Source organism: Octodon degus, unplaced genomic scaffold (genome assembly GCF_000260255.1).
Source record: "Octodon degus isolate 3935 unplaced genomic scaffold, OctDeg1.0 scaffold00133, whole genome shotgun sequence".
Lineage (NCBI taxonomy): Eukaryota > Metazoa > Chordata > Mammalia > Rodentia > Octodontidae > Octodon > Octodon degus.
This window is the reverse complement of record NW_004524709.1, coordinates 2,870,019-2,894,002: the sequence shown is the minus strand read 5'-3', so window position 1 is coordinate 2,894,002 and position 23,984 is coordinate 2,870,019. Positions and strand designations below refer to the sequence as shown.

The window sequence follows — 23,984 nt, the reverse complement described above, 5'->3', positions numbered from 1 at the left end:
CATGTTAGTGCAATCTGCTTCTTCCATACAGTAAAATATTTCCTTAGATCTAGAGACTTCTTAATTAAGTTTGTTGGTACACTTGGTACACTTTAAGTATAGGGAATTTGTACCTGTACTTGAATCCTTTTTTTCCTGCTCCTCTACCCTCTTTTCAATCCTTCTTCCCTTTATTATGTATGTGTGTCATTGAGGAATCTGGATCATCACATGAATCATGATCACTTCAATACTCCCCTCCTTTTTTTCCTGTATTTTAGATGAAGGGTCTACAAGGTGTTCAGGGTCTCACTGTTAGATCGGACTTGTAGTGATCCTCCTATTTACAGCCTCCCAAGTGCTGAGATTATAGGTGCGCGTCACCACGCCCAGTCTCAGTTGCTGCCTCAGTGTGTCTCAGGGGGCAGGGCCAGCATAGCAAGTCTGGACTTCAGCCCCTGTACCTGTTTGCAGGCACTTTGATCATTATTTGGCCAGCCCTCCTGGTCTCCTTAATAGAACGTAGAAGCATTTAAAGAAACTTCCTATTTTACATAGGCCATTAACTGTTTACTCATCCAGTCATTTGTTTTGTACATGTTTATTGAGCATCTGCCATGTGCCCAGCACTGTGTAACAGACGTTGTTTCTGTTCTTAGAGAATGAAACTATAAACAAATATGTAATTTCAAATTGTGATAATTGCTAAGTACAGAATACTTTGTTATTAGAAAGGAAGGGGCCTCCTTTAGATAGGATACTGGAAAAGACATTGCTAAGTTTGTAAATTTTATTTCTTTATTTGAAAACTTATTGGACAAAAGGAATGGGGAATAGGAATAGCTCCTGAGAGACTGGAGGGATCCCAGATGGGTTGCCCAAAGTTGCAGCTTTTAAATGGGACAAGTAAAATGGAGCCAGCCAGGTGCATGATTAAGGGAATGTGGGAGCAGTGTGTCAGAGGCCCTGGGAAAAGAACTTGGTATTTGGAAAACTAGAAAGGTTGGTATTAACAGAACATTGCTTGGAGGGGTCAGGGTGGAGCACAAGAATGGAGGGTTGCAGTGCGACAGCCCTAGATGAGCCCAGTCCTGTGTGGAGGTGGTTCAGAGGGGGCAGGAAAAAATGAGCCTGAGCAGAAGGCTGTTGTGGTGATGCTAGTCCTCTATCTCTCATAGTAGCAGGATAGTCAAGTGGATTTTAAAGCTCTTTAGGGGTAAAATGAACTGGATTACTTTGCTGCTTCATTGTATATGGGTGTGTAAGGCATAAGGAGTCAAGGATGATAATTCAGACTGAGCAAGATCCTCTTCAGCTGTGCTAAGTTTGTTTGTTTTATTTTTTTTTTTCAGCTATGTTAAGTTTAAATAGCCTAGAGGGTGTCAAAATATCTGGAGATCAGAACAGTTGCATAGAGTGAAAACATAAATGTAGTACGTAAAGCGTATTTAAAACCATGGAAATAAATTAATCAGGTATAAAGCATGGAGAGAGAAAATTTTATGCTGAACTCTGAGGAACCTTAACATTTAAAAATAAGATATAAGCCAGTCATTGTTGGATACCTGTGATCTAAGCTTTTAGGGAGGCTAAAGCAGGAGGATTGAAAGTTTGAGCTTAGCTTGGGCAATGTCGTGAAACTTTCTCTCAGTAAAGTAAAAAGGCCCAGGGTTATATACCGTTGATTGAATACCGCTCTCAGTCATAGAGAGCGGTATTCAATCTCAGTACTGAGGGGACAAAAAGGAAAAGCTGATGAAGAAACTTAAAAAGCAAGCAGCTGCAGCTTTTGATATGGTTCAATAATTGTTTCAAAGAGAAAACAGGAATTATGGAAAGATGCAGAAAGGAAGTTCAAATTCACATTTTTGCAGGAGATACGCTTCCTATGTTAGAGAAAATTTTAATTCTCTATTCAGTCCTAATTTTTAAGCTTTTTTTGTTTTTTGGTCATAGGGTCTCATTACACAGTTCAGGCTGGTCTTGAACTCAATTTGTAGACCAAACTGGCCTCAGAATCACATGATCCTCCTGCCTCAGCCTCCCAAGTGCTGGGATTACAGGAATGTGCCACATTATCAAATATTGAAAGTGAATTAACCGTACGGGCTGGGTTTGATAAAGTTGCCATAGGAAGATGCCATAACTATACTAATTGATTATATGTCAGGTTCTTAAATTTGAAACAATCCTAATTATTTCCCATTGGGAGGTTTTCTTTCTTTCTTTTTTTGTTTTTTGAGGGGCTAAAGAACAACATGAAGGATTTAGAATAAACTTAAAATGATTCTTAAAAATACCTGTAGGAATACGCAAAGTAGTTAAGAAATTTCTGAAGATTAAGGGTTAAAATGTTGTATAAAGAGATGTAAATTTACAGTAATAATGTGTCACAAGAATAAATAAAATCTGTGAAACAGGAGTCCAAACTAGACACAAAACATGGCAGTTTAATAATGTTGTAATGATTACATTCAAGCCAGGTATGGTGTTACATGCCTATAATTCCAGCACAGTAGGAGGCTGAGGCTGGAAGATCACAAGTTCAAGCCCAGAGTGGACAACTTAGTGAGACGCTGTCTCAAGATAAAAGACTGTAGATGGATATAGGTTGGGGAAATCCCTAGATTCAATCTCCAGTATACCACTTAACCCCTCAAAAAAGATACCATTTCAAATCAAAGAGAAAAGCATAGTAAATAAAAAATGCTAGATTCCACAAGTAGTCTGTAACTAAAAATTAATGTGGATTTCAATTTTGCTTTCAACTAGAATTAATAGCTCTATCACATACTTTAATAAGTACTAAGACTGCTGGGTTCTGCATCAACTGTTTTGACATCTTTCACCCAGTGCTGCCAGATAATTAGTATTCCTTTCCTGTTTTTTATTTTTATTTATTTGGGGGGGTATTTATTTATTAAAATAATTTTATTGAGAAATAGCAGTGATACAGTTTCAAAACCGATTTATAGGACAGTTTCAATAGTATTTATTTATTTATTTGTGGTACTGGGGATTGAACTCAGGACCTTGTGTTTGCCAGACTAATACTTATTCTGCTGAGCTATCTCCCCAGCCCAATTCCTGTTTTTTTAGTTAAAATAATGTGACCTTGGAAAGTCTGGGATTTCTTTTGTTTTATTGATGAATTTCACCCTGTTAGGGATAAAATCTGGTGCCTTACTGGGCCTGGTGGCGCACTCATGTAATCCCACCACTTGGGCGGCTAAGGCAGAAACATGGCTGTGAGTTTGAGACCAGCCGGGGCTACAAAGTGAGTTCAAGACCAGCTTTAAGTGCAGAGTGAAACCTTGTCTCAAAAAGAAAAGAAACCTCCCACACGCACACATACACACAAAATCCAGGGCCTTGTGCATGTTGTGCAGGTGCTCTTCCACTGAGCTGCAGTCTTTTTGGAACCTGTCTGCTGTGTTGCTTTATAGCACAGAATGCCAAGAATCTTGCTAGGGGGACTGGGGGTGGGGTGGCGGGGAGTAACCTATATACAACAAAGGAAGAAACCTGTACTATATATGGCAAGGTGGGTGTTGTTGTTGTTGTTATTTTTTTTGTCTTTGGAGACAGGATTTCACTCTGCAGTTCAGACTGGCCTCAAACTCACAGCCTCCCAAATGCTGGGATTACAGGTGTGTGCCACCATGCCTGGCTGAAATTTTTAAACCAATGGGAAAGTAGTCCCTTTTTTATTGCACGCAAGATAATAGGCAGAATGATTCTACAACTCACTAGCAATCAAAAGACATGCAACTTAAGATTAGTTTTTTTCACTTACCAGACCGTCAGATACTGAGATTTACAAAGTGATAATATCCAGTGTGGTTTTGCACTTTAGTAAACGTGAATCAGTCCAGCTTTTTGGAGCTGGATGGATAATAAATCCTATCAAATGGGTACGTCATTTGGTCTAAAAATTTACCTCTAGTTATTTTTATATGAGTATACAAGATACCACATTATTTATAATAAAGTCTTAGTTGTCTGTCTGTAGGGGACCAATTAAATAATGACACATACATGTAATTAGTTCTCTATAATCAGACACCCAAGATTAGGATTGAAGAGAAGTACTTACGTTTACTGTACAATGATGTGGTTAGTAATGGTTGCTTATATTTTTATCTGTATATTAGTAAATGCAAGAGAAAATCTGGAATAATATACTCCATTGTAAACCGTTGCTGCATGGTGAGGTGGGGCAGAGAAAGATAAATTGGAGAAATTAGTGTTGACACCAACTAGTGTTTTTGTATTTAATATTTTATAAACAAAATGTTAATTTTATAATTAGGAAAAAATACATTGTTAATCAAGATTCATCTGCCAACTCTTAAATTTTAATGAAAGATTTTATGAGTCTTCGGAACTTGGAATTTCTTCAAGCACATACTACATTGGAGCTTTAAAAAAACAGAATCAGTAAAGCCTTACAGCATTTTTCTTGATTTACAAGTGTCTTGCATATATGAGACCTATACTAAAAGACTATTTAAGTGTTGAGAGAGCAATTTCAACTTTCAGCTTTACCTGCCTATCTTCAAGGAATCATTCTGCTCTGTGCATTAGGATGTTGACAGTTACTTGCAGTTCCCTAAACACTCCATACTATTTTATGTTTTTGTTTGTGTACCTGTTCTTCCCCTGCATGAAGTATCTCTCTATTCCCAAAACCATATGCTTGGAAGATGTCATATGTCCCATTTCTATTGAGCCTTTGATGAACTCCCTATACCTATCTATTCCCAGCCAGATAAAGATACTGTATCCACTATACAGTTAATATATATGTCTGATACATTGCAAGTGATTTATTCAGAATAAATCTATTGGGTTGGGGAGATAAGTCAGTAGTCTAAGCACCTGCCTGACAAGTGTGTAAGGACCCAGTTTTGATCCCTAGTATCACATGCCATGCTGGCCCTGGAATCATGTGTGGGCTCCAAAATGGAGCATGGTGGCACATGCCTGTTATCCCAGTGCTAGGGAGGCAAAGACAGAAGGATCACTGCGTGGGTAGTGAGACCCTATACCAAATTAAAAAAAAGAAGAAAAAGTCTGTCTTAAGTTCTTGAGACCTTTGAAGGCAAAATAAGTCTTTAATTTTACTGTCTCTAAGCCTAATAGCCAGAAATCTTTAGTGAAGGTTCATTTAGTTAATTGGTTGAAAGTTCATAGTAAATGTTAAAAATAGTTGTTATTACCAATCAAGAAATTAATATTTATGGGTATAGATTTCAACTCATTCTTAAATATTTATTGAGCACCTGCTGTTAAGTCATATACTGAAGTGCACTGGGGAAAGGGCATACTGTGCTGGGCCTTCCCGTCTTTCAGAGAGTTCAGACTGACAGATGGGTCATGGTGAAACTACAGTGCCTATGAAGGAGGATGTATGCTCTGAGGATGAATAAAAGGGCAAAGTGCGTTGAATAATAAGGAAAATCAGGATTACCTTTGGTACTATATTCTTGAGAAACCATGGAAGAATACATAAGAGCCAAACCACATTGTTCCATCTAAGATTATATAAAGGTTTTACATAGTTGGTGAGAAATATTTCCTCAATTCATCTGTATTTCAGAAAGCATCTCTGGAGCCAGGCGTGGTGGCACACACCTGTAGTCCCAGCATTTGTGAGGCTGAAGCAGGAGGATCACCATGAGTTCAAGCCCAGCTTGGGCCATATAGTGAGTTCAAGGCCAGCCTGAACTCATAACTACACCTTGTCAAAAAGAAAGAAGATATTTCTGGTTTTGTGATTGTTATATTTTAAGAAATATAGTACCAAATTAATTATTTGCAGTTTATATTTACACATATCTATGTGTATCTAGGAATATTTATGTACTCTTTAATTTCTCTCTTCAAGCAACGAAGTGGCGAATCTGTTAAAGTGCACCAGCTTGATGTTGCTATTCCTTTGCATCTCAAAAGCCAGCTGAGGAAAGGGCCTCCTCTTGGCAGTGGAGAAGGAGAGGCAGAGTCTGCAGACACAATGCCATTTGTCATGCTAACAAGAAAAGGAAATAAACAGCAGGTAAGACAGTACTACGTAGTTGCAATTCATTACTTATTAAGTATAAGGAGTAATCTGTTTTATAGATTCTTAATTGTCTTTTGTCTATAAAAAGGGAGTAGAAATAATTTTAACAATTATATGTATACACAATAATCTGACTCCTACAGAATAGATATTTTTTTAATAGAAAAGACATTTTAAATTCAAGTCAGGTATGCTGATTTACACGTAAAGCCAACTATTCTGGAGGCTGAGGCAAGTTGGGGGCCAGCCTGGACAACCTAGCAAGATCCTATCTCAAAGTAAATTTTTATTTTTGAAAAAAGGACCAGAATATAGTCTAGTGGTAGAATGCTTGTTTAGCTAGCATGCACACCTGAACTTAATCCCCAGTACGCCCCCCCCCCTTTTTTTTTGGCGGAACCAGGGATTGAACTCAGGCCCTTGCGCTTGCCAGGGAAGCGCTTATTCCGCTGAGACATCTCCCCAGCCCTTTTTTTTTTTTTTTTTTTTTTTTTTGAGGTTTTGCACAGAATACATTTTTTGGGGGAAAGAATGCTTCTGTCCAAGAGAGGGACAGAAGAGGGGCTCCTGAGTGGGTGATTCCCAAAAAAACCCCTTTGTTTTAATTTGTATATATGTGTTTGTAAGAATATGTAGATATCTTGACTCTCAGTAGGATGGCAGCTAATCTGTATCAAAGAAATACTTTGCCAAAATTGATCTTGAAAGTCCCTGCTATTCAACTTCTAATTCTCTCCCTCTTTTCCTTACCTTACAGATGATCCTTTAAAACTATTTTCTTAACTACTAAAATTTTAGGGATTCTTACACTCATGCTTCACATGTTTACTGAGCTGAGGCTATAGTAATAAATGAGATGAAGTCCCTCCCCAAATGGCATTTGCCTTTTGCTAAGAGAAGTACACCAACATACGTATAGGTAGTAGGATGTGGTGTGAAGATTAAGGCCATCTCTCAAACAGCTCTGAAAGGTTTGTCTTGTATCAGTGCTGTAAAATAGTTTCACATTTTAACATTTCTAAAATCAGGTTTCTTAGAATTGAAGGAATGTGTGACAGCATAATTTTTAAAATGATGTGTAAAACAATGGTGCATCTTAGAAAAAAAGAATGCTACATTATTGAAATGCAGTAATTATGATAGTTATTTCAGTTAGTCTAATACATACCTGCCTCCCACCTTCACTCTGACAAAGCCATCTGACAAAGATTTGTTTACTTGCCGGACACTAGGTATATCTGTGCCAAGAACATAAGAATAGTAATGGGAGTTACTGTTCGGGTTTTGAGCAGTATATAAAAATACCACTTTGGGGAAAATGTTATGAAGGAAAATAAAGCAGGATAAGACAGAGACAGGGATAGGGAAGGTCAGTGAGAAGTAAAGGTTCTGTTTTAGATGCCATGATCAAAAAAGACCTCCGTAATAAGCTGTCGTCTGTGATGGAGAAGAGTACTCTGTATATCTCCTCATCAGGACAAATTCATAGCCTTGAAGAGGTTATATCTAAATAAATTTTCTCTCTTTCTTTGGCAGATAATTCTTGTTAACACAAGGGATTAAAATTGTGTAGTATGTATTTTGCTGGAGTGCACCGAGCTGTTGGTATACCAGTTAGTCAGGAAGGTAGTGTTGGCAAAGACTATATCATGGCTCTTACTGGTGATAGTTAACTTTGATCTGTGTTCATTGACATGCTACATCTTCTGCAGAAACTGCCATCCTCAGGCTTTGACTCCTACAAAGCATTAACAAAACTTAATTATGCTTTAAAGAGAGCCTTATTCCTTCTCCATCCTCCACTCTTAGTTTCTAGGGAGAATGAGAGCTATTTTGGGTCAGAAATAATTACACCTAGACCATTAATAGAACTGATCTCAGAGTACCTGGTTGAGTTAACTTACCAGTGTTAGCAGGATTCTTAAATCCCAGAGTGTTTGTTCTTCTCTAGAAACTACTTACTTCTCTGAGCTGACTTTTTTATTTATTTATTTATTTATTTATTTATTTTTTATTTATTACATTTATTTATTGTGTGTGTGTGTGTGTGTGTGTGTGTGTGGCCAGCTCAGCCCACCAGGGGGCGGGGCTGGCTGGCATGTGGTGCTGGGGGATTGAACCGCGGTCCCTGTGCTTTGTCAAGCTTGTTGCAAGTAGGTGCTTTAGACCACTGAGCCATCTCTCCAGCCCCTGAGCTGACTTTCTTATTTCTGTTCTAGTGATTGCTTTTGAAATCTTTCGTTTTCTTTTTGTTTATAAACACTTAACTCCTCCCCACCCTCAACCATCATCTTTTCTTGGCACAAAAACAAAGTTTCAAGAAGTCATAAGGTTCTAAAATGTTAAGGCATCTATATTGCACAAAACATTACATCTCTTTTCTTTTTTTCCTTTTTGTTTTTTGGAGTAAAGAGTAGGATGTGGCATCTGTGGGTAGATGCTCCCATGATTCCCACTACTGCATAGGATAGTACATCAGTCACATCTTGAGCCCTGAGTTTTATTAAGCTGAATGAGGTTTGGAATTTCTTTTTTTGATACTCAGATTACATGATAATAAATAACCGGTTTTCCTCTTCCTTTTTCCTTTTTGTAAGATACATAGGAAAATTCATTATCACTATTGTTGACTTGTACATTCTGTGTGAGGCTTACAGAGGTTACATCTAAACAAAGTTTTATTTCTTGAAAAGTAAATTAAATCAAAATATATTGGGGTGGCTTGAAAAATATGTTAACTTCCCTCTGAAACTCTATTTGTTTATTTTTTTGTGGTAGGAGGGAATCAATACAACTCTAAATTGTGTATCAAAATAAGACTAAACTGTATAGAAAATGAGCTTAAAGTCTTCTTTCTTAAATTTTGAAATTTAATGTCTAAGAATATTCTTATATAGAACTTTAAAAATACTAACAAACATGGAATAAAAGCCCAGAGTTCTTGGTTATTCAGTAAATGTTCAGCTCTAACAAACTTACATGGAATTTTGGAAAATGTACAATTCTAGGAACATTACTTGAAGAAACTTCATTGGTATCTGTGGTATGAAAAAGAAAGTGTATTTTGTTCTGGTTTTTATTTCTTTATTTGGCTTTTGGGTATGGGTCCTTCTGGCACAGTGGTTTTTCTCCAAGTTTGAAATGACTTGCTGTATAGGAATCTTTAAATCTTACATGAAAGATCTCTTTGTATATAAAATTTGTAGAAATAATATGTTTTAGTCATTGGGGAAAAAAATGCACCAATGAAGTTAGTATTGACAAGAAAAGGATAATGCTGTTCATAATTAAGGTCTTTAAATATAAATATTGATGAGTTATAATAATGAAATAAAATATTTTTATCATTAAAACAAAAGTGTAACAACCAAAAACTTAACATACCACTGTATATAATAGTCGAAGACTTAAATGCATAATGTATTTATTATAAATAATCGCATGTACATCATTGTTTTGCAGTTAGTATTTATAAGGAGTCATGCTTTATGATGTTTTGACTGGAGTAAGCTACTTAACTGTTATTGTATTTTGAGATAAGATTTCAGCTGTAGTTACAAAGCAGCTTTAAACTATAGTTTAAATCACCCTTGTTGAGGCCAGGGAAATGGCTCAGTAGAATAAGCACTTGCCTGGCAAGTGCAAGGGCCTGAGTTCAATCCCTGGTTCTGGGGAAAAAAAAAAAAAATCACCCTTGTTGCTGTTACCATGTTCCAGAAAGTTTAGTTTTAGTTCGAGTGACTTCAGTTTTTTTGTCATTTAATTTACTGTAAAGTAGAACCTCACTTATAGTAGCTTAGCAAGTTTGCAGTAAAGATTTTGGTAAAGGAGATACCAATTTATCTCTTCATCTTTCTGTATTTATTTATGTCTCTCCTATTCTTTTTAAGCACTTAATATTTGAGAACTTTTCTTATGTAAAACTTGGTCTCAGAGATCATAATATGTTTTTGTTCACCTTATAATTATTTCCTTTTAGAAAATTTAAACATAATCTTGAGTAGGCATGATTGGCACACACCTATAATCCCAGTGCTCTGGTAGGGTGAGGTAGGAGGTTCTCAATTTCAAGCCTAGCTTGTGCACTCTATCAAAGACCCTCTCTCACAATTAAAAATGAAGGAACAGGAAGGTAGGTCAGGGCAAAAGCCCTGGATTTAGCCTCCAGCACAAGAAAATAAGAATATAGTCTTATAAGAATAGAATGCCTATATTTTTTATATTTTTGATGGAATTTATTATGAAATATTCTTTATAATGTTCTATGTTATTTCTTCAGTAAGTTACTAAAATCATTAGACTCTAAATTATGAAAGAATAAGAGAAAAAATGACTACTCTGTTTTACTTCTGAGCATTTTAATACTGTATGGTGATAAGAAATATGTAGAATTAAAGCCAATTTCATGATGATCAAAAAGTTATCTACCTATATTTCTAATTGGGCTGCTTCCCTATTGTATTTTGTAACAATGTAATATACTACTTCTATATAGGCATGAATATTTAAGTATTGGTGTCCAGTTAATATAGCCAGTAGGAGAAAAAACAGACAGCTGATTAACTCAGAATTTCATCTTCTTTTTGGCCCAGTCCTGGAGATTGAACCCAAGGCCTTCACACTGGACTACATCCCCAGAGCTTATTTTATGTACTTTTTAAATTTTGAAATAGAATCTTAACTAACTCGAATTGCCCAGACTGGGCTCCAAATTACAGGTGCTCCTGCCTCCTGCCTTTCAAAGTGCTGTGTTTGCAGACATGCACCACCATGGCCAGCTTACCTCCTTATAAAAAGTGACTTAAATTTGCCATCATTCTCCAAGCCTAATAAATATTCTACTGAGAAAAATAACATTGCCCAGAATTCCAGCCTATGATAAAGAAAGTAATGATGCTATGAACAATAATACTTAAAACCTTTTCGTATTGTCTAGAAATCAATCGTACATTTAAATTTAGGGTTTTTCTTTTTATGACTTGTCTTTAGGCTGATAGAACTTTCTATTTTAAGCTAATAGAACTCTAAACATTTTTCATGACTGTACTCTTAAGAGAAAATAGGAAAATTGCTTAGTCTTTTCTTGTTCTCATTTTTCTTTCTTTTTTTTTAGAAAATTAAAATCTTTCCCCTAGAATTTCAAATATCTCTTCAGATGCCCAGCGCTGTTTATAATTTCTGTTCAATGGAATTTTTCTCTACCAATAATTTGTAACACCCGGGTTTCAAAATACAGTGCAGTAGAATGCTTTTTATCTGAATAGCGCTAAAACTAAAGAATTTTACTATAGGGCCGGCCAGATAGCTCAGTGGATTAAAGTGCCTACTTAGGCAGACGTAGGGACTGGGGTTCAATCCCTGTTATGCCATGCCGACCCTGCCCCTTGGGTGCAGAGACTGTGACTGAGACTGGGTGTGGTGGTGTGAGTCTGTAATCCCAGCGCTTGGGAGGCTGAAAACAGGAGGATCACTACAAGTCCAATCTGTGTGGTGAGATCCTGTAGACCATATACTAAAATACATTTAAAAAAAAAAAAAAGAATTTTACTATAAATTATTGTGATGTCTCACATTAACCCTAAAACCTAGGAAGCATAAGTTGATCATGAAATTATGTGAGAGACATGTAAGCAGTTTGACAGAAAACTGATTCTAAGTTGAACTTTTCATTTATTTTTATGTATCTTCCTTTATTTTGAAAAGTAAATTTAAAAGGTTTAGCACAGAATGATTCTGTATTTAATATTATGTTTTTGGGATGGGGAAATGGCTCAGTGGAATAAGCGCTTCTCTGGCAAGTGCAAGGGCCTGAGTTCAATCCCCTGTTCTGCAAAAAAAAAAAATAATAATAATAATAAAATATATATATATATATATATAAAATATTTTTATTGGGAATAAGAAATATGTGGAACAAATCCTGTATAAGAAAATTATGTTCTAATAAAATTATGAACAACATAAAGAGAAATATACAGAAGTAGAGTTTTTCTAATTATTGGTTTAAATTGGCAGCATTTTTATCGTCTGTAAAAAAATAAAAGTAGCTCAAGAGAATTAGGAGAGACTGTTCAAAAGATTGTTCAGAGCCATAAGAATGAGTAATCCTAGTGATTTTTGTCTGATACCTTCCTATTAACATTTCTCTCTGAAAGATTAAACATTGGATAAAATTAATGCCAAAAGGGATAGCCTGGGACTGGGGATATAGCTCAGCAGCACAAACACCTGCCTGGTAAGCACAAGGTCCTGAGTTCGATTTCTGGTACGAAAAATATAAATAAATAAATAAATTTTTGAAAGGGATAGTTTGCCTACTTTAAATGAATCCTAGTCTTTGGGCATAAATAAATTCTCATCTTTTTTTAAAAAAAATTAATTATTTATTTATTTGGTGCAGGGTCTCATTGTGCATCTTGGACTCATAGTGATCCTCCTGTCTCAGCCTCCACAATGCTGGGATTATAGACATGTGCCACCATGCCCAGTTTCGGTGGCTGACATGGCTAGGCAACTCCCTTATACCCTCAGTCCCTATTTTGTTAATAGCTTTGAACTCTATAAAACAAAAGTATTAGTTGTAATATGTCACTACTAGATCACTGAGGGCTGGCCAAATAGCTCAGCGGATTAAAGCACCTGCTTAGGCAGATGTAGGGGCCAGGAATTTGATCCCTTGGCCTGCTGTGCTGGACCTGCCCCCAGGGCGCAATGAGACAGCAATTGAGACTGGGCATGATGCCACGCGCCTGTAATCCCAGCACCTGGAAGGCTGTAAAAAGGAGGATCACCACTAGTCTGATCTATGCAGTGAGACCCTATACACCCTGTACACCCTGTCCTAAATTAAAAAAAAAAAAAAAAGATCACTGAGGGTTTCAAGCTAAGTTCATCAGATAAAAGGGTTAAGATTTATTAGGCTGATAGCTAAGTGGTCTACTTTATTAATGTCTTTATTTTGATGTGAGGCATTGTTATTTACTGTTATTTGCTGTTATAAATATGAAATGTAGTTTATAGTTTTCACCCATACTTAATATATTTTACCAGTTATTTAATGCATAGTGTTTTTCAGTGTTCTGAGTATTATATCCTAAAAGGAACTGATAGATTGAAGTGCATCACAAAAGAAAATACCAACAGAAAGCATCTGAAGTAATACACAAGAAATCATATTTTCAAGTCAAAATCAAATGAGTCAGATTGTACATAGTGTTAAGCTTTACTGATGGATCCCAACAGTAAAGGATGCCAGCATTCAGAAGGCACAGGTTGAACAGACTGAGTCTAGGATCCTGAGCACAGCTCTCTTAGCACTGCCTTTGCATAGGCATGCCCTTGTAATAAGAGTAGTAGATGTAATAGATGTGCTTTCTTAAGTGAGATGAAGTTATCACACAAAAAAGAATTAGCTTATGAGACATCTCCATTTTATGTATAGATGGTAACACAACTTAACATTTTCCAGGGTGCCATGCCTCAAAGATTCACAGATTTTTATGTTTGTTTTCCATGTACAATCCTTAGCCAGAATATCCTGCTGAAAAGTAAGCTTCCTAGACAAAGATTCCTTTTTCCCTGTAAAAACAGCTGTGTCTCTCTGGGTAAGCTGCTTAGCTTTCTTTTAGCATCACGGGTGTCTTCAGAATACAAGGTGGCAGTAATGCTGAAGACAGACAGAATTTGTTCCTTGTAGTTCTAGTTCACAATATAGCAATGAAAAGGATATGGATTACAATTTGTAGATGAAAGCCTTTCTGAGAATTACTCACATGGGATAGGGTCGTCAGGATGAAAAGTTGTCCTCTGTTGCTGCATAGAGTACACTGAAGAATTTCTGCTCTTTTGTGCAGGTTGCACTTGGTGGCCTTTCACTTCTCATCTACATATGTTTTGTCTCTAGAGTGATAAAAGTATTTATTGTTACATGTTCTTATAAATCTGTTGGTTAATAGCGAAGGAAAAATACTATTTTTATAAATTAATTTTTTAAAAACTTTCTTTTGGTTTACTAATTTTCTTTTTCTCAGTTTAAGATCCTCAATGTGCCCATGTCATCTCAACTTGCTGCGAATCATTGGAACCAGCAACAAGCAGAACAGGAAGAGAGGATGAGAATGAAAAAGCTCACGCTAGATATCAATGAACGGCAGGAACAAGAAGATTATCAAGGTATAAAGTCAGTTGTAAAAGAGGTGGAAAATTTTGATGCTTTTTACGTTGGTTTTTTTTTTTTTTTTTTTCCTTTGGAACCGAGGATTGAACTCAGGCCCTTTGTGCTTGCCAGGGAAACACTTATTCTACTGAGCTATCTCCCCAGCCCCAATTTTTTAATTTTCTCACATTGCCAGCCAGTTGTGAGCAAACTTGTTCATTTTGGTGCAGGCAGGCCCTGTGTTGCTGAGCTTTATCCCCAGCCCTACTTTTTTTATGTTTTAATTTCTTTTCTACAATCTTCTTTCCCAGTTTATCTCCAGCATTTTTAATAATAACTCACACCAAGTGGCCCCTAAAACCATGGTCAAATACTATTTTATGTACTTCTTTTAAAGCAGGTAATCCTCATACTGATTCTATAAATGCTATTTTTATTTGCGTGTTATATTTAGGAAATCTTAACCTAAAGTTTCATTGCTACTAATTGGCAGAACTGGGATTTTAACCAATAGAAACTCAGCTCCAAACACTGTCCTATTAGCTACTGTTACAAGTGCATCTCTGGCTGTTCTGCTGCCTCTTTGGACATGTAGTTATGGCCAGGTTCACAATAAAGGGAACAGTGGGTATTAATCATATCTTAATGTGCTCCTCTAGTACTTCCGTATCATTTTAATTTATATAATGTTCATTTCTTTAGTCTCCTGACAGGCCTAGAACTTGATCTCGTGTACATTTTATTCAGTTCAGAGAAGGTATATATTTACAAATTTTAACAGCATTTTCTTTTTGCTCTTCATTACAGAAATGCTGCAGTCTCTTGCCCAGCGCCCGGCTCCCGCAAACACCAATCGTGAGCGGCGGCCTCGCTACCAACATCCAAAGGGAGCACCTAATGCAGATCTAATCTTTAAGACCGGTGGGAGGTAAAACAATGTTTACTTTCTTGGCAGTTTTTGTGACTTCCGTTTGGATACACTGGGAATTCTGGGTTAAACTTGCTGATTATTAAGGGCCGGGCAGATAGGTCAGCGGATTAAAGCCCCTGCTTAGGCAGATGCAGGGGCCGGTTCGATCCCTGGCCTGCCATGCTGGCCCCACCCCCACAGCGCGCTGAGACGGCGATTGAGACTGGGCATGGTGGTGCACCCCTGTAATCCGAGCACTTGGGAGGCTGTAAACAGGAAGGATCAGTACAAGTCTAATCTGTGTTGTAAGACCCTGAAACGCTGTACTAAATACATTAAAAAAAAAAAAAATCCTGATTATGAGCAAAACACAGAAGTCCTTTATTAAAGCTAGTCTTATTATTGCTCAGTGTACAGACTTACCTGGCTTAATAGGAAATGAGAAATGTTAGTTGTTAGTTTCATGTTTCTTTCATTTCTTAAAAATAACTTCAGGGAGCTGGGCATGGTGGTGAATGCTTGTAATCCCAGCACTCAAGAGGCTGAGACAGGAAGATTGCTGTTAGTTGAAGGCAAGCCTAGGCTATATCATGAGTTTAGGACCAGCCTAAACTACATAGCAAGACTTCTGTTTCAGAAAAATAAGTAAGTAAAAACAAAAAAAAGTAGCTTTCGGGGATAGAATTCTATCTCAGTGATAGAGCATATGCCAGGCATGTTATGAGGCCCTGAATTCAGTCCTCAGCACCATCAAGGATAGACTGTAGTATTCTTGAAAATATGTTTCTTTTTGTCATCAGAGAGCAAAACTGTTAAAATCTTTTTGTATTGATATTTCCCATCATCTTCACAGTTCAATGTTGCAGTCTAACATCTCTGAAGTGCATGTTATTTTTATTAAAACTTATCCCTTCTCAGTTCAGTATAGTGTTTTTTCCTAATGTTTAAATGTTGGGGTATCAGAACCTTACAGAATGAGAAACAGTGAAGTTTGGTGACATAATGGGTATCTGCAGCAGGATTTACTTCCTTCAGCATACATTCCTGTAGTACCTACCGGGTGCAGCCCTCTACTGTGTGAAATTTAAAAACAAGACATTCCCTTTCAAGATTAGAGTCCAGAGAGAAAGCCAAGTACAGGTACTTGAAATCTAATTCTGCCTTCATCATTTAGTTATTTTAAAAAACTAAGTCTTTAAGTACAAAGTACTTTTTAGGCAGTAGATAAATTTGGAGAAAACAGATTTGTAAACATTCATACTGTAATAGGTCTATATGTGAACAGTTATTTACTTAGTTTGCTACCTGTATTATTGTTTTTCAAAACTTTAATTCTCTGTTTTCCCTTTATTTTTCTAACTTCCCATGGAAAAGAGGGCCACATTTGTTCTTTTCTTCTTTATCTCCCATTCACTGTGTGGCTTACTCCTGCCATTTTAATAAAAATGCTTCTCTAGGGTCCCTAACTGCCTCTTGAACATTATCTTTCTAGCTTGTTTGTTTGTTTGTTTGTTTGTTTGGGTTGGGAGTACAGGGTCTCACTACACAGCTCAGACTCATAGTGATCCTGCTGTTTTCAGCCTGCCCAGCACTGGGGTTACTGTGCGTGGTCTCGGTGGCTGGCTTGGTGCCTGGGGGCGGGGCTGAAGCAGCACGAGGTACCAGAGATCAAACCCTCGTCCGTGCGTTTGCCTAAGCAAGCACTTAGTCCGCTGAGCTATCTTGCTGTCCCCTAGCACTTGGTATTACAGGTCCTCCTCATATTGTCATACTCTTTCTTGGCTTCTGTGACTCTGTTGGCTTCTAGGTTTTTTCTTTTTCTCTGATCAGTCCAGCTCCTATGGGACTCCCAATTCCTTCATACATATGTCCATACAAATGGATCCTATAGATATCTATATTTCCTAGGCTCAGGCTTCAGCCCTGTTCTTATCCTATTTTCTGCAAGAAGTAATAACCCTCCCATGACTCAGTTACCATTATATCTTCAGCCTAGACCTCACCTTTGAGTTTCTCATTGTCCATGTGTGTGTCTCTCAGACATAAACCTCAGTGCATGCCCTTCCCTAAGCCCCTTTCTTCCAGTGCTCACCCCAGTCCACACTGGAAAAAAGTTTCACTTTGGACTCCTCCCTTTCTCTTAATTTCCCAGTCTAAGTAAAAATTTCTACATTCCTCTGCATTCTACTGCTAAACAGCTTTCATGGTTACCTTTTTCCCCCCACCTTACTACCAAGACCCTAAAACACACAACCATCACCTCTTACTTGGATTATTGCTGCTGAGCCTTTTGCTCAAGATCAAGTGTGGATTACTGCTACAATTGCCTCTTAGACTTCTAGGTCTCATTCAGCTCCTTCCAATTCTTTCTCTATGCAGTGGCCAGTGTTCTAACTTGAGTCTATATGAACCCTGCTGCTTAAAACCCTGCCATGGCTCCTTGTGGCTTATAGGATAAAATCTAATTGCTTCAGCTTGGTTATCAAGCACTTGCATTATACCCATAACACTTTACCCCTATTGGCTTTATCCCTTGCTCTTCTTTTCCCTACTCCCAATCAAGTTGACCTTTTTAATTAACTATATTCTTCCAGCCATTCTTTTTTGTCCTCTTTCTGAAGCAGTCTTCTAAATTTTTTCCTTAGATAACTTATTTCTCTTACTCCTTTAAGCCCACCTTGGTTTTCTGAAGACTGATGTAGTTCATTGAAAATATGCTGTCACAGCTCACTATAGGCGCATACTATTACCTGTTAGCGTGTCTCTATCCTGCATGAGATTAAAGACTGGGGGGACGGTGACTGCATCTTACCTTGCTTTTTCTTTTAATTCATATTTTTTATTATTTAAAAATTTTTCATTATCTCTTTGCAATATATAATAAATACATTCATCATAGGGTATTGGTACATATACATATCACCTGTCTTGATCCTTTTCACTTTCCCTTCTCCCCTTCCTCCCATCTCTGACACGTCCATTTGCCCATTCTATCTCATTATATCTCCTTAATAGCTTAGTGCCTGAACACTAAGTAAATATTTACTAAATAAGAGAATTTTTTTTTTTTAAGGCAAAGGCTCATTATATATTATAGGTGGCTTTGAACTCACTTTGTAGCTCAAGCTGGCCTTGAACTTGCAGTTATTCTCCAGCCTCAGTTTTCTAAGTGCTGAGATTATATACCAAAAGAACTTTTTCTAATCTACATTTAGTCACCTAATAAACTTCCTACCTCAGTTCTTACAAGCTGTCTTGTTTTCCTTTTTTTGTGAGAGTCCCAACTCATGAGCTGACCTCCCAAGCTGTTTTAAATCTTACTTTAAAAATACAACTTGAAAGATCCTAACTTGTCCATCATCCTTAAGAATGGTGCTTTGCCCCCTACCCCCGGCACCAAAAAGAATGATGCTCTGTAACCAGGCCTGGTAGCTGTAATTTCACATACTCAGAAGGCTGAGGCAGCTGGGCATGATGTTTCATGCCTATAATCCCAGCACTCAGGAGGCTGAGGCAAGAGGTTCACTGTGAGTTTGAGGTGAGCCTGGACTGCATAGTGAAACCCTGTCTCAAAAAGACCAAAAAAAAAAAGAAGAAGAAGGCTGATGCAAGAGAATCACAAGTTCTAGGATAGCCTGGGCAGTTTAGCAAGTTCCTTCTCACAAATTTATGAATTTTCATTCTTTTTGAGTAACAGATGTTCTTTGTCATTATTAAATGTTAAGTGAAAAAAACTAGTGGGATAGAGCCTCCAGGTGTTTGGCTCCTCTTTATTTTCTTCTGTTTTTCACCTTGGGCCAGACACACCATGAGTGGATATATATGTCTTGAGCAGTGGCATCATCAGGTAGCTAGAAGAATGAGCTGGAGAGAAGGATTTCCATGAGAAGAAGCATACCTTACATCTGTGAATAAAGTCTAAGAAGCTGCTTTCAAATCAGTTCTTAACTTGGTGGTGTTTTTTTGTTTTTTAAAGCAGTTATTAATGGTGATAATATGTGTTGGGTAAAGGGAAACGTGAGGGAACAGTTAGAGTAAAATGAGAAATCAGTTTCAAATGAGGCTATGCTACCATGTTCTTAACTTGGGTGGTGCTTTTTATAAAATCAGTTATTTTATAGTATTTTCTAATCAGGGAATTCTTGAAATAGAAATGTAAACTTCAGCCCTTTAACACATTATCAGCATTTCAGTGAGTTAAGATGGAAATGGTCTCAGCCTCATGAAACTTGTTGTGCTGGCTTTGCTGAACGGGACTTGGCTTTCTTCATTGCTGGAGGAGCTCGGGATCTCTGTGGTACTTTTGGGGGAGCTCTGGTGCTTACCTAGAGCGTTGTTTCGCAGCTGCAGTTCAGATCCCTCAGCTTGCTAGCACAGATCCTTCATCCCACTGGCATAGACTTCCTAGCTTCCACCACTGACCTTTGGGCCTTTCCAGCACAGATCCATGAAGCAGGCCTGTGTGAGACTTTGTTGTGGGCTGGAGGCCTCCAGTTGGACTGGTGGGAGGCCTTGTTATGAGCTCTAGGCCCTCAGCTGGATTCCTTAATGTTTAGTGTGTGGGTAGGTTTCCTGCACTTGTAGTACATGATTGTTGGGTGATTCATTATAAAATACTACTATAAAATGTGAAAAAAAAAAAAAAAAGATGGAAATGGTGCTGTAAGTAAAACTGTTTCCTGTAATGCAAAACAAAGTTGTTTTCTATTAGTGTTGGAAAAAACCAAACTTAGTCTCTTTAGCAAGTGTTCGGCTTCTCAGACTTTTAAAACAATACTCATCATCTAGATTTTATTTAATTGCCAGTTCTGACTCATTTCTGACAAGTTTCTAGATAATGTCAAAGCTGCTGGGGATAAAGGGTTTATACTATCAGATTGGGTTTTTAAAAATATTTGTGTGTTTGTCTTTACAGTACAGGGGATTGAATCCAGGGCCTACACACTGAGCTACATCCGCAGCCACCCTTCCTTTTTTTTTTTTGACAGGGACTCACTAAACTGCCAGAGCTACACTCAAACTTGTGCTCTACCTGCTTCAGTCTCAGAGTGCTCAGATTACAGGCATGCACCACCGTGCCTCACAAGGCTATATTTTTTAAGATACATCTTAAGAAAAAAAATTTTTTTTAAGGATATGTGCTGGTGACATGAACACTTCACTTTGGTGTTGCTTTTGCTTTATGTTTTGATGTGGGGTCTCATCATGGTGCCCACTGTGATCTTGTATTCCTGGGCCCAAGCAGTCCTCCTGTCTCAGCCTTCTAGGCAGCTGGGACTACAGGTACATGGCATCGTGTCCAAATGTCCTTATTATGATAGTTTTAAGTGATAGTTTTATTGTAAAACAGTATCTCCAAGAATAGCACTTAATCTGTATATAATAACTACCTTTTTTTTTGGTGGAAGTGGGGATTGAACTCAGGTCCTTGCACTTGCCAGGGAAGTGCTTATTCCACTGAGCCATCTCCCTGACCCCAAATAAATTTTTATTTATTTGGTACAGGGTCTTGCTAAGCAGCTCAGATGCATTTTCAGGGCACAGCATATGGTACCAGGGCTCGAACCTAGGTCCTTGCGCATGCCAGGCAGCCACTTACAGCACTGAGCCATCTCCCCAGGCAATAACTACTTTTTGAGCTTAGTTTTTAAATTGTTGAATTATTCTTTGACCTATAATCCAGTCACATGACACCCTGCACCATACAAGTGACAGATAAGACTTTGAACATGTTTTTTTTTTTTTTTTTTTTGGGTACCAGGGATTGAACTCAGGACCTTGTGCTTCCCAGGCAAACACTTATTCTACTGAGCTATCTACCCAGCCCTAAACATGGTTTTTTAACATTTCTTTCATTTAAAGTACTCTGTTTTAGACAGCTGTTTTGTCTTGTATCATCTCATTAGGGAATGATTATATCATCAATTTTTAATTCAGTTCAGTTTTAGAAGTTACGGATATTTATAGCTCAGGTTATACTTTTTCATGTTTGCATTTAGTCATTAAAAATCTCTTGCTAGCATAACTCTGTAAAAAGCAAACTGTATGAGTCCCCTCAAGCTGTTGGGACAACGTGACACAGACTAGCTTAAACCACTGAAGTTTTTAGTCTCACAGTTCTGGAGGCAGGAAATGTGAGATAAAGAAGTGCCCATTGTTGGTTCTTTCTGAGGCTTTCAGGAAGAATCTGTTCCAAGCTTCTCTTCCAACTCCTGAGAGTTTGCTGGCAATCTTTGTGTTCCTCGGCATGTAATCTCTGCCTTTATCTTCATGTGGTGTTCTTCCTGAGTGCAGCTCTGTGTCCAAATTTCCCCCTCTTGATAAGGACATAATCATTTTGGATCAGAGCCCCCCCCCCCAACATATGGCCTCATCTTAACTGATTGCCTCTACACCAACCCTCTTTCCAAATACTGTCTACATTTCGAGGTACTGGAGTTTAGAATTGAACATACACGTTTTGGGGATATACTATTCAACCATAGCACAAATCATGAATTCTTAACACCATAGAAATTAGTCACAGAGAAGCTACAGGAGCCACTTCTTCAATTTCATGCTTAGTCCAGGAGAGAACACTTTTGCTCTTTAAAAAGCTCTAGTTTGGAGAAGCCAGTAGATGGTAGTTGAGTGTATGAGGAACTTTCTCGCCCCAATTTTGCCCTACAGCAGTGTAAGGTCTCTAATGTCACCCTGTTTGTCTTTAGGAGACGTTGATCCAGCAGCACGTGTCATTTCATTAGGTCCTGTATCTGATGTTGTGGATAGTGGAGTCCTCCAGCAATTGAATGAGAGCAGTGGACACATCTCAGCATGTCGGTCTAGAGAGTTGCGAATCTAAACCTGGAACAGGCTGGGGCCATGGGGCAGAAACACCAGCCTCTGCCAACACCGGAACAAGCCGACGACGCTTCCAGACAAGGCAGAAAAGGCCTTTTGTAATGGAAATCACGTGAGGGTTAATCTTCTCTTGAGAATGGCAGTCAAGAAATGAGATGGTTCACTTGACTACGAGCAGTTACACCAAGAAGAACGCCAATAAGATGACTGAGCCAGAGAAGAAACAGTTGTGATGGTAATGATATGGGGGAAATGAACTTGAGTTTTAAACTTGATTTGAGTTACAGTGTCTCTGAATTGAACATCCCATGTTGGAAGAAGATATATTTGGGGGCTCCAGGACTATAGTAGAAAAGTATAGAGCAAGCAGTAAAATCTTCTAGTAAAAACTTACATGCAGGACAACAAAATGATGAAAGATACCCAAATACCAGACAATCCCAGGAAGGCTTTTGTTAGGAATTTTTTCCAAGGGGAACAAGGGATGAAGGAGAAAAATCCATTTTATACAGCAGTGAGTGATATAAAATTGCCTATTTGAGTAAAAGAAAAGTGTGAAGATTGTTAGTATACAGAGAGCATTAAGTCAGATGGCTTATAAAAGCCTGATACCAGCCTAAGAACAGGGATATAGTAGAGCCCATTGTAAGTATCATTGAAAACAAAACGTGCCAGTCAGCATGTCACAGAAAACGAAGAAGGACAACAAGAAGTAGATCAGGATATTTTGTTGACCTTCATGGGTTTACAGCCTCTGTCTCTAAACGAAATACAGAAACAAGTAGAGCTTTTGTTTTGCTTTTATTTTTGTTTTGTTTTGTTTTCCCCCCACCGAATAGAAATGAGGGTTCTTAGTCTGTTTCTGACAATCTGTTAATTTATTAGAATAGCTGTCTTTCGTTTGCTTTCCAGTAGGCATAGTGAATTTAGTTGAAGAACACATCTGTATGCTACAACTTGATTACATCTTTTTTTCTAGCTATTTTGCATTTTTCTTTTACCATGTTTCAGTCTCTGCATGTAGATTTAAATAAAAAACAAAATTTGTAAAGTTATAACATTTCACATGGAAATGCTGCCCAATCTTCACCAGCTTCAGAAATCTGACCTTTGCCGATGCTGCAATAAAGTGTTGTAATTTAGATTTTGTGTGGTTTCGTTTTTGCTTGGGATTCTGGAAAACTGTTGAATGGGTCAATCAGTGTCTTCCAGGGTGATGTTTGTGCTTAAAATAGTCTCAGAGACCATTTCTTTACATTTTCCTGTTGCTTTCATTTTCAGCATTCCATATTGTCTTGACCTTATTTGTCTGAGTTAAAGTAAATGTTTTTTAAAGTAGGATTAACACTAATTAAAACAAAAAAATATTGGCACAGTATGGTTTAGCCTAGGGCAACATATAAGGTTTTATTGAAGCATATTCAAGCAGTTAGTAAAAGCCCCCTAAGGTAGGTAGGCAAGTCAACAGAGGGCCACAGAATCACTACTTTACCTTTTCTTTCCAATGTTGATCCTAGAACTGCTTTACACAATCTGTACTGAGTTATAGTAATCAGTAGTGACACAATTCAGCTGATAGTCACTATAATTTAAAAAGAATTAAAGTATGCTTTTAATTAAAAAAAAAAATCCAGATCTTCCCTTCCTTAAGGAATCCTATTATCCAGCCTGTGTATAAATTGTAATCTGTATACTGTTACTATTCTCCAGTTAGGGAGAATGTTTTACAAGTTTTTATCCTCCATATTATTGCTAGATTTAAAATTACTGCACAGATGGAGATAATTTCAAATTTACCTTCTATAATGCACACACTAAGGCAGGAGATATATAAGTCAGCTCTGTGGTGGTAATTCACTTGGATTCAGTACCTTTCATCTTGAAAGATCACTCTAGCATGTGTATGTTTGGGGAACAATAAGGTATACTAAGTAGGATTCTTTGCAACATTGTTTGGCTATATTAGTGGAGCAAAGATAAGTTGCTAGTGATGATACATTATTCATATGTAAGATAAAGTTTATACCATACCAAGG

The 23,984-nt window shown here is 37.6% G+C and overlaps 1 protein-coding gene across 1 annotated transcript in view; it reads left to right on the top strand.

Annotated features, from left to right (window-relative positions):
* Positions 1–23,090, top strand: part of Upf2 (UPF2, regulator of nonsense mediated mRNA decay) — a 132,911-nt gene extending 109,821 nt beyond the window's left edge. Inside the window, exons 19-22 of the mRNA XM_004641272.3 lie at positions 5,870–6,037; positions 14,074–14,215; positions 15,006–15,126; positions 21,816–23,090. Coding sequence (XP_004641329.1) covers positions 5,870–6,037; positions 14,074–14,215; positions 15,006–15,126; positions 21,816–21,825 — 441 coding nt within the window. The 3' untranslated portion in view covers positions 21,826–23,090. The remainder of the gene's footprint in view (positions 1–5,869; positions 6,038–14,073; positions 14,216–15,005; positions 15,127–21,815) is intronic.
* The last annotated feature ends 894 nt before the right edge of the window (positions 23,091–23,984 follow it).